Here is a 14,243-nt window from a genome sequence, read left to right on the forward strand (position 1 = left end):
TTTGGCTTCAGCCCTGGCCTCAAGAAGTCTAACACCAGCCCTGGCAACCCCATTAAAATGGGGTCGGGACCCACTGTTTGAGAACCGCCACTCTAGGTGAGTCATTCATGGCTTTTTGAGGAAGAAAGCATCTAATTCTTTGTGACTGCAACTAGGTAGAAAAGTTAAGACTTAAGTATAAAAGAGAAAATTGAATGTACCTATTTTGTATTCCAAGCCATAATAAAATAAAATATGCATTAACCATTGTGAAGCTCAAACTGGATTTATGAAAATCATAAATGAATTCCATGACAAATCCCATGGCATTATGGTTTTATTTTGTTCAATAGCCCAAGTTTTGTCAAAATGACCAGCCTCCTGGAAACGCTAAGCTTCAGAGGTAAAATCCAGGCCTCACTGAAGTTAATGAAAAAACTCCCATCAATGCCTGTGGGACCAGGATTTCACCCCAGATTCCCACTGGAGCAAAGTAAAGAGGCACTGATGAATAGATAAAGACAGAGGCTGGGACTAGTTTTCCTGAAAAGAGATTGAAACTTCATGAAAGGAATGGGGGTGGGGGTGGGGGGAGAAGGCATAGTTTTGTCAAAGTTTTCCCTGAATCATCCAAAGTTCTTAAAGTGCTTAACAAAGATAACTTGTTTAAAACACATTTTAAGGATGGGGAGAGTGAGGCACACAAAATTAAACTGACTTGGCCTAAGGTCACAAGGCGAGTCAAAACCAAAAATCAAGGTACCCTGACTTCCAGTTCTGTGTTTTAACCACTACACTATAATTAGTTCAACTGCTGCTATTGTAGGCACTCAAAGAAACAAAAAAATTATTAACGTTCTAATTTACTCAGTGTGTCTTATTGGCAAGCTACCTAGCTAAGGCCTCTCCCTCTGTGTATAAGGTTGTTCACATAAATATGTTATCTTCCAGAATCTGCTGATTTTTACTATTAAAACCCTGATCACTCTTTTCTCCCCTAATGCAAAAGCAGAAGGGCCTCCAGATATATAGAACCTTTTCTTTAAAGCTCGGGTTTTTGACACCGCACTTTCCTTCTGTACAGTGAAGGAATTTACTCTTTATTCTCTTCTTGTTTAAATTAAATGCCACTGTGCCCAAAAACTGACTTCCAATTCAACATTTTCTGATACCCTTATTCCAGTTTAGTAGCACCCTGCTTCACGGATCGTGCTATTGAGACTTCAATAGGGCCACTACTGTGAAATACAGGAGTGGCCCATGTGCATAAGGGTATCAGAATATGGCCATTTATGTATTTGAATTAAGTATTACATAACAAATGTCGAAAAATGCCACTTACAATGTACAAACAGCAAGCACCCCGCTTTTTACATTTCTGTATTATATAACAATATATATTGCTGCAGGGTTCTTCTAAACCAAAGGATGAGAGGGTCTGGCTCAGTATAGCTAGAAGGCTGGAGATTGAGGTAAATAAGTGCCTTACCATAGGAAACCAATCTAAAAATATCATCCCGCAAAAAAAATATGTGTAAACTGCAGCTGCACTGGTGTTTTCCAAAGCCCAGGAAAAGCAAGATCACAAGATAATTAACCATCTGCCAATGGCAATAAAATTTCGAACTGTTAAGAGTGTTTAATTACTTTCTTTTTTTTAAACAAGGTAACAGTTGTGCTTTGACACTCAATATGATATACCCTTTTTTTCTAATTAGTGCTTGAAAATGATTTAATGTATGCAAATTCCTGTATGCCTAACAAACCTCATACAGAACTAGAAACTTAAAAAAAAAAATCCTTGAGCATCTGATCTTGATGGTACAATGGGAGAAGTGCTCTAATCTTTCAGCCATGCAGTCCTGGGCTGAAAACCTGGTAAAGAGTGCAGGAAAGGATTGGGAATATGTACACGGTACAGCTGAGCTCTGTCCAACTCGCCGCTATGTTTCATGCTCAGAAGGAGTTCCACGTTGATAATGTTCCCATTGCTACGAAGCCTTTGTAGATGCCACTTGGTTTTTTTTGGCATGATCTAGGTAATGAATTGTAAAATGCAAAAACAGAATATAGTACGCTTAAGTGCAATGAAATATGGGCTGGTATTTAAATGCACCTGACACCCATAAGGAGTACTGAATAACCCAAATGTAATTTCTGTTCTTTGTACACACTCCCTCCCTCATACCAGAGGCTCTGTGTGCAACCTTTTCTCCATACTATGGTCTCCCAATCTCCCCCTCTCAGGGCTTTGTGTGCACCTCCATTCACCCTTTCCCCTCTCTAGTCAGCACTGGATTCTACTATTCTAATTAAAAATTGTATTTCTTTTAGAATCCAATAACCATCATGATTTTAATGGTTTCCTACAGGAGATTTGTTTAAGAGCTCCAGAAAAACTTTGTTCCATTGCCTTTTCACTTTCCTTCAGTTTTTAATGATACTTTGTATTGATTAGCAACATGTTACTGAACAAGAAATGTCTCAGGTTAGAAACCATGATTTGGGGAACATTTACATAGAAAGAACTGAAGTCATAAACCACACGTTATATAGACTATTTTTAAACTATTCCTAAAACGATTCTTCACTCTTTAACCGCTCCCTTAAGCCATCCAATAGAGTGATCTGTCTCCAAACAAAATAAATCGCCCAATATATGGGGTTCTGGAAGTTATCAGCCATGCTCTTTATGAAAATAGTTAGGCAGAGAAACCAATAGTCTTATGAAAACGTCCACCGTTCTGCAGAAACGTGGAGGATTCAATAATCAAAAATGGACGAAATGTGGAGAATTCAAAGAAGTGACCTGACACATCTCATTGATTCATATTACTGCACCACTGGGCTATTTATCAGGAGTCCAGTAAGTTTATAAACCAGAACTGAACTGGAAAGGGGAAATTAAAAACAGTTCTTTAATCAAAACAGGCTTTTCTTGAACTTTTTTGTACCGGGGAGGAGGGGTTGGAATAATCGACTCACTTGAATTCAAAAGCCAATCTGTTCACTGAAACCTACCAGCCATGAAGACCACATGTTGTTTCATCTGGTACTGTATTGTATCATATTGTCCTGTACCTTTTCATGCAGCTAAGCCTGCACTCTCTTTGGAACACGAAGCCTTTCATTTGACACAGTGTATCTTTTACAGAACATACAGCACTATCAGTGTTGCCCACTTTCATGATTTTATGGCAAATCCTGTGATATTTGTTGTTCAGAGTCCCAGCTGCTGGAATCATGCGAATGCATAAGAATCTCAGTGCTCGCACTCAAAACAGGAAGTATATTTCTGCAGAATAAAGCGATCCCTAAAGGTTCAGAAGCCACAAAGCAAAGAAAAAGAGCCCAGAGTTTATTATTTTAAAAAGAAACTCATGATTTTTGGAGGGGGTGGGGTGGGGGGTTGATTCATGATTTTTGGATGCCTTGGGACTGGCAACAGAGCACTATGATAATGATAACACTATAATTGTCTTCGTAGCAGTCCACCATGCTCAAGATCCTTGTCAGTCCAGATTATAAAACATACTCTTATTAATTATTTGTATTGCAGTAGCACCCTAGAAAGCCTTGATTAGGTTGTAGTAAAATCTCTGCCTGAATCAGCTTCTAATCTGAGAAACTAAATGTAAACACATGAGCAAGGGAAAAACAAATGGACAGATGGGAGGGGAGATGAAATAACAGACAGGATATTTTAGTAGAGATAAGATGTTAAAATTGCCTAGCACTCTTTAGTACCTTGAAAGAAAAGAGAAAAAAAGAAAAAAGCTGGCAGCTCCCACCCTTGGCCATTCCCACTGCCATTATTCTTGCACAGACCCCTCCACTGTGCAACAGGTACCTTTATTAAAAATAAGAAAGTTACAAAATATCCCGAAGTACCTTACAACCAAACCATGTACTGCATTAGGACTATCCCGCAAGCGTTCGGATTCTGTTTAAGCTTTATGAACAGTCTCCAGTAAAAGGTTTTTATACAGAAGATGATCTAAAATAGACAAAGACTGGGCATAACAAATTTCTTTTTCCAGACACAGTTACTAATATTCAGGCTGTCAAAAGTTTCATTTAATCACGCCCAACAGTTTGAGTTATAATATAAGATTAGCTTTTCCTTAGTTTGAACCAACATCAACTTGCTTGTAACTAAACTCACCTGGAATTTGCAAATCAATCCTTTACTTGCACACTATTTTAAACACATTTATACATAAAAAAAACATATACACAGACAAGACTGATTGAAAAAAAAAACACTGGGAAAAATCTTTGGAATGCATTAAACCACTCTTCATAGTGTAATACTGAAAGTGGTGGGCCAAATAACTAAGAAGCAAATGGCACAGAAAAGTATGCTAGGCAATATGAGAAACTGAGATGTAAATGCACTTTCCAGAATTAATGAAAAGCTAAATACCCATCAATTTTGCATCAAAGATGAAGGATTTTGTATAATTTGCCGAATGCATAAGCAGTTTTCTGACAAGGGCGGATCTCTTACAAGAAGGGATATCCCGGGTCAGACCAATAGTCCATCTAGCCCAGTATCCCGTCTTCTGACAGTGGCCATTAGTAGGTGTTTCAGAAGGAATGAACAGAAGAGGCAATCATCAAGGGATCCATCCCCTGTCACTCATTCCCAGCTTCTGGCAAACAGAGGCTAGGGACACTTCAAAGCTGGGTTTTGCTTCCCTGCCCATCCTGGCTAATAGCCATTGATGGACCTATCCTCCATGAACGTATCTAGTTCTTTTTTGAACCCTGTTATAGTCCTGGCCTTCACAACATCCTCCAGCAAAGAGTTCCAGTGTGAAGAAATATTTTCTTTTAAACCTGCTGCCTATTCATTTCATTTGGTGACCCCTAGTTCTTGTGTTATGCGAAGGAGTAAATAACACTTCCTTATTTACTTTCCCCACATCAGTTATGATTTTATAGACCTCTATCATATCCCCCCCCTTAGCCATCTCCTTTCCAAGCTGGAAACTCCTGTATAAGGAGAGATTAATAAGACTAGAAGCTGTTCCATACCCCTAATCATTTTTCTTGCCCTTTTCTGTACCTTTTCCAGTTCCTATACATTTTTTTGGAGACGGGGCAACCACATCTGCACGCAGTATTCAAGATGCGGACGTACCATGGATTTATCTAGAGGCAATATGACATTTTCTATCCTATTATCTATCCCTTTCTCAATTATTCCCAACATTTGGTTCACTGTTTTGACTGCTGCTGTACATTGAGTGGACGTTTTCAAAGAACTATCCACAATGACTCCAAGATCTCTTTCTTGAGTGGTAACTGCTAATTTAGACCCCATCATTTTATATGTATAGTTGGGATTATGTTTTCCAATGTGCATTACTTTGCATTTATCAACATTGTATTTCATCTGCCATTTTGTTGCCCAGTCACCCAGTGTTGTGAGATCCCTTTGTAACTCTTCACAGTCTGCTTTGGACTTAACTATCTTGAGCAGTTTTGTTTCATCTGCAGATTTTGCCACCTCATTATTTCCCATTCTTCCAAATAATTTATGAATATCTTGAACAGTACTGCTCCCAGTGCAGACCCCTGGGGGACACCACTGTTTACCTCTCTCCATTCTGAAAATGGACTATTGACTTCTACCCTTTGTTTCCTGTCTTTCAATCAGTAACTGATCCATGAGAGGACCTTCCCTCTTATCCCATGACAGCTTACTTTGCTTAAGAGCCTGTGGTGAAGGACCTTGTCAAAGGCTTTCTGAAAGTCCAAGTACACTACGTGCACTGGATCACCCTTGTCCACATGCTTGTTGACTCCCTCTAAGAATTCTAGTAGATTGGTGAGGCACAATTTCTCTTTACAAAAACTATGTTGACGCTTCCCTGATATACCATGTTCATCTATGTGTCTGATAATTCTGTTCTTTGCTATAGTTTCAACCAATTTGCCTGGTATTGGAGTTAGACTTACTGGCCTGAAATTGCCAGGTTTGACTCTAGAGACTTTTTAAAAAAATTTCTATCCACCAGTCATCTGATACAGAGGCAGATTTAAGCAATACATTACATACCACAGTTAGCAGTTCTGCAATTTCATATTTGAGTTCCTTCAGAACTCTTGGGTGAATACCATCTGGTCCTGGTGACTTACTACTGTTTAATCTATCAGTGTGTTGTTTCAAAAACTCCTCTAATGACACCTCAATCCAGGACAATTCCCTCAGGTATGTCACCTAAACAGAACGGCTCAGGTTTGGGAAGCTCCCTCAAATCCTCAGCCGTGAAGACCAATGCAAAGAATTAACTTAGTTTCTATGCAACGGCCTTATCATCCTTGAATTATCCTTTAGCATCTCCATTACCTAGTGGCCCCACTGGTTGTTTAGCAGGCTTCCTGCTTCTGAAGTATTTAAAATTTTTTTTGCTGTTACTTTTTGAGCCTTTGGCTAGCTATTCTTTAACTTTTTTTTGGCCTTCCAAATTATATTTTTACACTTCACTGGCCAGAGTTCATTCTCCTTTCTAACTTCCACTTTTTAAAGGATGCCTTTTTGTCTCTCACTGCTTCGTTTACTTTGTTGTTTAGCCACAGTGGCACTTTTTTGATCCTCTTACTATGTTTTTTTAATTCAGGGTAAACATTTAAATTGAGCCTCTATTATGGTGTCGTTAAAAAGTTTCCATGCCGCTTGCAGGGATTTCACTTTTGGCACTGTACCTTTTAATTTCTGTTTAACTAACTTCCTCATTTTAGTGTAGTCTCCTTTTCTGAAATTAAATGTTACTGTGGTAGGCTGCTTTGGTTTCCCCCCTGACAGGGATGTTAAATTTTATTGTGTTATGGTCACTAATATCAAGCAGTTCAGCTATATTCACCTCTTGGATTAGATCCTGTGCTCCACTCAGGACTAAATCAAGAATTGCCTCTCCTCTTTTGGGTTCCAGGACTAGCTGCTGTAAGTAGCAGTCATTTAAGGTGTCAGGAAACTATCTCTGCATCCCATCCTGAGGTGACATGTACCTAGTCAATATGGGGATAGCTGAAATCCCCCAATATTATTGAATTTTTTATTTTTAAAACCTCTCTAATCTCCCTGAGCATTTCACAGTCACTATCACCATCCCTGTCAGGTGGTTGGTAATAGATCCCTACTGCTATATTCTTATTATTCAAGCATGGAATTACTATCCATCAAGATTCTATGGTACTGTTTAGTTCATTTAAGATTTTTACTTCATTTGACTCTACGCTTACTTTCACATATAGTGCCACTCCCCGACCAGGACAGCCTGTTCTGTCCTTCTGATATATTTTGTACTCTGGTATTAGCGTGTCCCATTGATTATTCTCATTCCACCAAGTTTCTGTGTAGCCTATTATATCAACATCCTCATTTATCAAGGCACTCAAGTTCACCCATCTTCATGTTTACACTTCTAGCATTTGTATATAAGTACTTTAAAAACTGTCACTTTTTAACTGTCTGCCATTACATGATGTAATTGAATGGGACTCTTTTTCATTTAACTGTTTCTCATCAGATCCTACCTGTATTTTATCATCTTCCATCCTCTCCTCCTTACTAGGGTATAGAGAATCTCCATTAATAGATCCTCCCCTAAGGGATATCTCTGTCCACACCACGTGCTCTTCTGCACCTGTCAGCTTTCCCCCTTAGTTTAAAAACTGCTCTACGACCTTTTTAATTTTATGTGCCAGCAATCCGGTTCCATTTTGGTTTAGGTGGAGCCCATCCTTCCTGTATAGGCTCCCCCTTTCCCAAAAGGTTTCTCAGTTCCTAATAAATCTAAACCCCTCCTCCCGGCCCCATCATCTCATCCAAGCACTGAGACCCTGCAGTTCTGCCTGACTGGCCCTGCATGTGGAACTGGAAGCATTTCAGAGAATGTTACCATCGAGATCCTGGACTACAATCTCTTACCTAGCAGCCAAATTTGGCCTCCAGGACATCTCTCCTATCCTTCCCTATGCCACTGGTACCCACATGTAGCACGACCACCGGCTCCTCCCCTGCACTACACAAAAGTCTATCTTGAGAGATCCGCAACCTTCGCACCAGGCAGGCAAGTCACCATGCAGGTGTCTCAGTCATCGTAAACCCAGCTATCCGTTTCTAATGATCAAATCCCCCAATACTATTACCTGTCTCTTCCTAATAACTGGAGTTCCCTCCCCCAAAGAGGTATCCTTAGTGCGAGAGGATACCATGACATCATCTGGAAGGAGAGTCCCAACTATGGGATAGTTTCCCTCTGCTCCAGTTTGATGTTTTCCTTCCCTGAGACTTTCATCCTCCACAACAGTACAGAGGCTGTCTGACCAGGGATAGGACCATTCTACTGTGTCCCAGAAAGTCTCATTTATGTACCTCTCTATCTCCCTTATCTCCTCCAGTTCAGCCACTCTAATCTCCAAAGCCCGTACAAGGTCTCTGAGGGCCAGGAGCTCCTTGCACCGAATGCACACAAATGACACCCACCCATAAGGCAGGTAATCCTCCATGGCAGATATACAGGTCAGATATAGAGCAATCACTTTGTGAAAAGTGTTCACCCACAGGTGATACGGTGTTTTTGTCTTATCATTTTTCTGAGAGAGTTCATTCAAGAGTATAGCGACTGCCTTGTTTAGTGGGTTTAAGATCTTTAGATCTGACTTCCTGCAAGTATATGACTGCTCTGCTGATCAAGTGAAATGCATGAAAGCAGAAAGACTTGGTCCCCATTACCAGAATGCAGTGTAAAAGGCAACAGGAGTAGTTTTCCATCTTAACACCGCTTACAAACTCTTTAAGCATGATCTCAGTTTTAACAATTTAGAAATACTCTGCAAGTTATAGGACAAAAATTGGTCTTAACCTTTGATCAAACTATATTAACACTTCCAATTTGAAAACTTTATACAGGCAACTGGAAAGTCTCTTAGGTATGTCTACACTGAAGTTAGACACCCACGGCTGACCAGAGCTAGCTGACTCAGGCTCGTGGGGCTCGGGCAAATGGGTTGTTTAATTGTGGTGTAGACACCCGAGCTCTGGGACCCTCCCCACCTAGTAGGGTCCTAGAGGCCAGGCTCCAGCCCAATCCCGAGCATCTACACCACAATTAAACAGCCCCTTATCCTGTATCAGCTGACGTGAGCCAGCTGCAGATTTTTAACTGCAGTGTAGGCATACGGCTGAGGGAAATTGCTCAGAAATGCACGCAAGCTAGGTTTATTGTTGTACTTGCTAAGGGATCCACTGTAAGGCCCATAGCTGAGAAAGAATCAGAGGGCATCAGATTTGTGCAGGGTGAAAAGCCTTGGAGTCTCTTTGCTGACACAGCAGACTTGGAACATGGGACAGTTAATGATATCACCCAAAGAATAAAAACAGCTTTAGGAGACATGAGGATCAAATCAAAACCAGTTGCCCTGTTTGGATAGAACTGCGGTGAATATGAGCTGTTCAAATCCTGGACCGGCCAAGTTTAGACAAGATATTCCTCATGTTGCTGTGCACAGCATCACCCACATCCTTGATCCTCTTATATTCTGGACTCAAAGCTGATTATTTTAAAAAGTCTGAATTTATTTTTAAAGACATCTTCAAATTTGACTACTCCAGTCCCCAAAAGACACTGACAAATGCAACCCCTTATTGCGGCCTTTGAAGCAAATGTGCTATTCAGCAGTATACATCAAACACAGTGAATTGCTAGTTAGGTCAGATCACTAGTGATATAAAAATATCAATTGGCTGTCCCCTACTTGGAACACACTCCAGAAATGGAGTCAGGGGCTGATGCAGCTCAAGTTAGAGCCACTCTTAAAGAGCTCAAGATAGGCAAATTTGTGATCACATTGAATTTTATGATTTACTTAACACCATGACTAAGTCTCTCTTCCTGTGCAAGAGGGGAAAAATCTCGATGTCTGAGCCTTTGCACAGGCTACAGAACTCAATGCTGGAATTCACAGCAATGGAAGGTATCTTGGCCCTTGTGTCACAAATCCTTAGGAACGGCAAATGTGCAGGGGTAAATTCTTCTGTGCTTGAGACAAAGCTGCAGAAAAATCTGATCTGAATGCTTGAATCTGCCATTGTATGTAGGGATACCAGATTTAACAGGTTAAAGCAATGATCATGCACATGGTTTTATTGTTCTGACTCTACACAGTGACCAAGTGAAAAAAAGAGAACAATCTTCTGGACCACTTTACACAGGTACTCAGTGAGGAAGAAATGGAGAATGTCCTATATCAATATTTCTCAACATTTCTGCTTTGGACTTAAAAAAATAAAATTGTGCACCTTAAGCACGGGGCTCAGAGCTTCAGCAGTCCTACCTGGGGCTCGGGGCTTCATCCCAAGCGGGGCTGAAACATGTAAATTAGCTTTGTGGGGCCCCAGGCAATTGCCCTGCTTCCTACCCCCTAATGCTGGCCCTGCTTGCGACCCACCCTAAAATTCTCCCACAACCCCCAGGTTCCCAGGTCAAGAAACACTGCCCTGCATCATTTGCATTATTATTTTTAATTTGAATTACAGTACCACCTAGCAGCCCCAATCAGGAAGCAGTCCCATTGTGCTAGGCATTGTACACACACACGTACACACACAAAAGGTACATCTATACAGCAAAAAAGACTCGCAACAGGGAGTCTCAGAGCCCAGGGCAACTGACTTGGGTTCTGAAACTCTCTGTCACAGGGTATGTTTCTTGGGTAGACATACCCTATCAGACAGTCCCTGCCCCACAGAGCTGACAAGGCGGTCTTTAAAATTACACGTACATACCATAAAATCCAAAACAAAGGATAGCACACTTGGATGTTTTATAAGGTTTTTAACCACAAGGCACCGTGCCTTTCAGGATGTATTGCTCTAGGCAAAAAGAAAAGGAGTACTTGTGGCACCTTAGAGACTAACCAATTTATCTGAGCATAAGCTTTCGTGAGCTACAGCTCACTTCATCGGATGCATACTATGGAAAGTTTAGAAGATCTTATTATATACACACAAAGCATGAAAAAATACTTCCTCCCACCCCACTCTCCTGCTGGTAATAGCTTATCTAAAGTGATCACTCTCCTTACCATGTGTATGATAATCAAGTTGGGCCATTTCCAGCACAAATCCAGGTTCTCTCACCCCCTCCCCACCCCCCACAAACTCACTCTCCTGCTGGTAATAGCTTATCCAAAGTGACCACTCTCCTTACATTGTGTATGATAATCAAGGTGGGCCATTTCCAGCACAAATCCAGGGTTTAACAAGAACGTCTGGAGGGGGGGGGGGTGTAGGAAAAAACAAGGGGAAATAGGCTACCTCGCATAATGACTTTGTGGCTTAGTCATTATGCAAGGTAGCCTATTTCCCCTTGTTTTTTCCTCCCCCCCCCCCCCCCCCCCCCGACGTTCTTGTTAAACCCTGGATTTGTGCTGGAAATGGCCCACCTTGATTATCATACACAATGTAAGGAGAGTGGTCACTTTGGATAAGCTATTACCAGCAGGAGAGTGAGTTTGTGGGGGGGGGAGGGGGTGAGAAAACCTGGATTTGTGCTGGAAATGGCCCAACTTGATTATCATACACATGGTAAGGAGAGTGATCACTTTAGATAAGCTATTACCAGCAGGAGAGTGGGGTGGGAGGAAGTATTTTTTCATGCTTTGTGTGTATATAATAAGATCTTCTAAACTTTCCATAGTATGCATCCGATGAAGTGAGCTGTAGCTCACGAAAGCTTATGTTCAGATAAATTGGTTAGTCTCTAAGGTGCCACAAGTACTCCTTTTCTTTTTGCGAATACAGACTAACACGGCTGTTACTCTGAAATCTGCTCTAGGTAGAAATTCTGTTCTCATTTCATTGTTCTGTAGCACTGAAGCAGCAGGACATGGGTTTTCAATAAAGAAATTAATCAAAACAAACCAGCCCACTAATATATTGTGAAGGATTTGATGCAAATACAAATGAATGGCCCAAGTACAGAAGCTTACCAGCCCCTATTCGCTACAAGCTTGACGCAGGGCCAGAAACAAAACATATTCATGGACACAGTGACAATGAGTATGTAACAGCAGACCGGACTGATGGAGAACTAATCTAGGATTATTCTGTATGATCAGATATAGTTTTCAAGCTAGAAAGACATAGTCCATAACATTACGTAGCTCAATTTGAAATAAATTATGACATTCTCTCTGTCCTTCCTGACAATCACAGACTTGTTGGGGTACTAGCATTTCAAAATTTGGGTTAAAAGGCATACAAAACTAAGAGCTATAGGACTAAGTGAGAGTAAATCATACTAAAACCAAGCAAATGAGTGAGGAGAAATGCCTTCAGACAATTAAGGAAGCAACAATTATTCACTTTAATTTATTTGAGAGATTGTCTCCTATTCTGGGCTGTGGTCTCAATCTCATTTTATTCTCTCACAAACAAAACAGAAGTCTTAGCTGCCTGTGGACAAGTGTTCTGATTCTGCCGCCTCCTCCTCCCCTCCCATTGCAAATTACAGATTGAACCAATACTAGAGTCAGTGATTAAGTTCAGCTACTGTTGCACAGCGACAGCTTATGTGATCAGAGGCACTGTTATACAGATTTGCATAGAAAGACCAAATTAGAAGCTATGGAAATTAACTAATGTTAACACTTACATAGAACATTACTATGAAACTGCAGAGAACACCACACAAAACCAATTTTCTGCCGCCTTAGTGATATGACGTACTCACGTTCAGCAATTTGCTGCACAGGAAAGCCCAAGTAGAAACTGAACTCCACCACAGACAGGTTCCTCAGCAGCTCACTGATTTCAGATCCATTCAAGAATCCATATGTATCCTGAATGGCAAAGACAATGTTCACAGGGCCCTGCCGAAATGCCACACGAGGCTTGCTCAGAGTTATATTCAGTATCTGAAAAGACAAAACTGGACAAGTCAGAAACAGCAAAAACACCAGCACTTCTGTTCCCTCCTTACCCCATTTTTTTTTTAATAATAATAATAATAATAATATAAAGTGGGATGCTTTACAAGAGAGCTGAGTAACATCCATTTCAGACTCATTCTGCCATACTGTCTCAGCAAGGACACTGTTTCCCTTCCAAGATTTATTCTTTAAACTGGGTTACAGTCCATGCTGATGAGAAAGGTGCTATCCAGAAAACGACTGAAGAAAACATCCAGAGAAAAGTCAAATGCAGAGTCAGCAAAACAAAAGCTATCAACAAAAGAAGCCTGTGTGGATACCTTACCTATCTGGAACAGATAGGAAAAGACCCCCAACATAAGGTAAATGAACACTGTGCAAAGAGAGCTGTCCTGTCAAAATCCACTATGCCCTGCACTTCCAGAGCCAAAGATGGGTGAAAACAAAGTGCAATCAGATCTCAAAATGTGCTTCCATAGGTCTTTCCCTGGAACTTCACCTAGCAGCTACGTTCACAAACAGATCACATGCATCAAAAGCAGACAGGCTAGTGTGTTTAAAGTTAATTTTGGTACGGGAAAAGTACAGGTATTACAAGCTGTTTCATAAAAGTTTTATTATGACATCTTATATTGCCATTTTTATTAACCCAAGTATTTCTATTTACTTAATATCTATATTGTATAATATTTTGCATATATTCTTCACTTTAAAGACATATACTTAAACACAAAGAAGTTATTTTATTTTTATGGTGATTAGATACTATTTACATTGTTTATGAGTTTATACAGCACAATTTTTATTGATTTTAGTTTTAGAACAAAGTTAGAATAAATAAACTTTCAGGAAAAAAAAGCAGCATGTCTTATTAATTAGATTTAGAGTTTATATCCAATGAGTTTTAAGCCCCTTTATTGAGTACAATATCGAATAAAGACTTCTCAATTTCCAAATCTAAAGCTCAGGTAATCGCTACTAAGGGCACATGGCACTGGTGGAAACACTAATGAACCGTGGAACCCAAAAACCTTAAAATCTATTAGTTATCCTCAGTATAAACCCACCATTAGATTACCCACTCAAAATGTGTGATGCAGAGTACGGTGAACTTCCTTTTTCTCAGTGCATGCTAGCATTCTTACCTGCACTGTGAAGTTGAAGATATCCTGGTGATGTTTTCTCACCTCCATGAATGCCATTGTCAGCCCTTTTTCAATGCGCTGGCTGAAGTTACAGAAGCCAGTATCAACGTTTTGAGGCACAAACTGAAGCACTGGAGGTAAAGGGTATGTGTTAGTCCCACTGAGTGCAGTGCA

At 40.4% G+C, this 14,243-nt stretch overlaps 1 protein-coding gene across 1 annotated transcript in view; it reads right to left on the bottom strand.

Moving 5' to 3' along the window:
• The window catches only part of KIAA1549, a 209,400-nt gene that overhangs the window by 76,881 nt on the left and 118,276 nt on the right, over positions 1–14,243 (bottom strand). The window contains exons 5-6 of the mRNA XM_084643183.1: positions 14,070–14,200; positions 12,726–12,909 (exon numbers count right to left, since the gene is read on the bottom strand). Coding sequence (XP_084499309.1) covers positions 12,726–12,909; positions 14,070–14,200 — 315 coding nt within the window. The remainder of the gene's footprint in view (positions 1–12,725; positions 12,910–14,069; positions 14,201–14,243) is intronic.

The sequence above is a fragment of the Lepidochelys olivacea genome (genome assembly GCF_965140295.1).
Source record: "Lepidochelys olivacea isolate rLepOli2 genome assembly, chromosome: 1".
NCBI lineage: Eukaryota > Metazoa > Chordata > Testudines > Cheloniidae > Lepidochelys > Lepidochelys olivacea.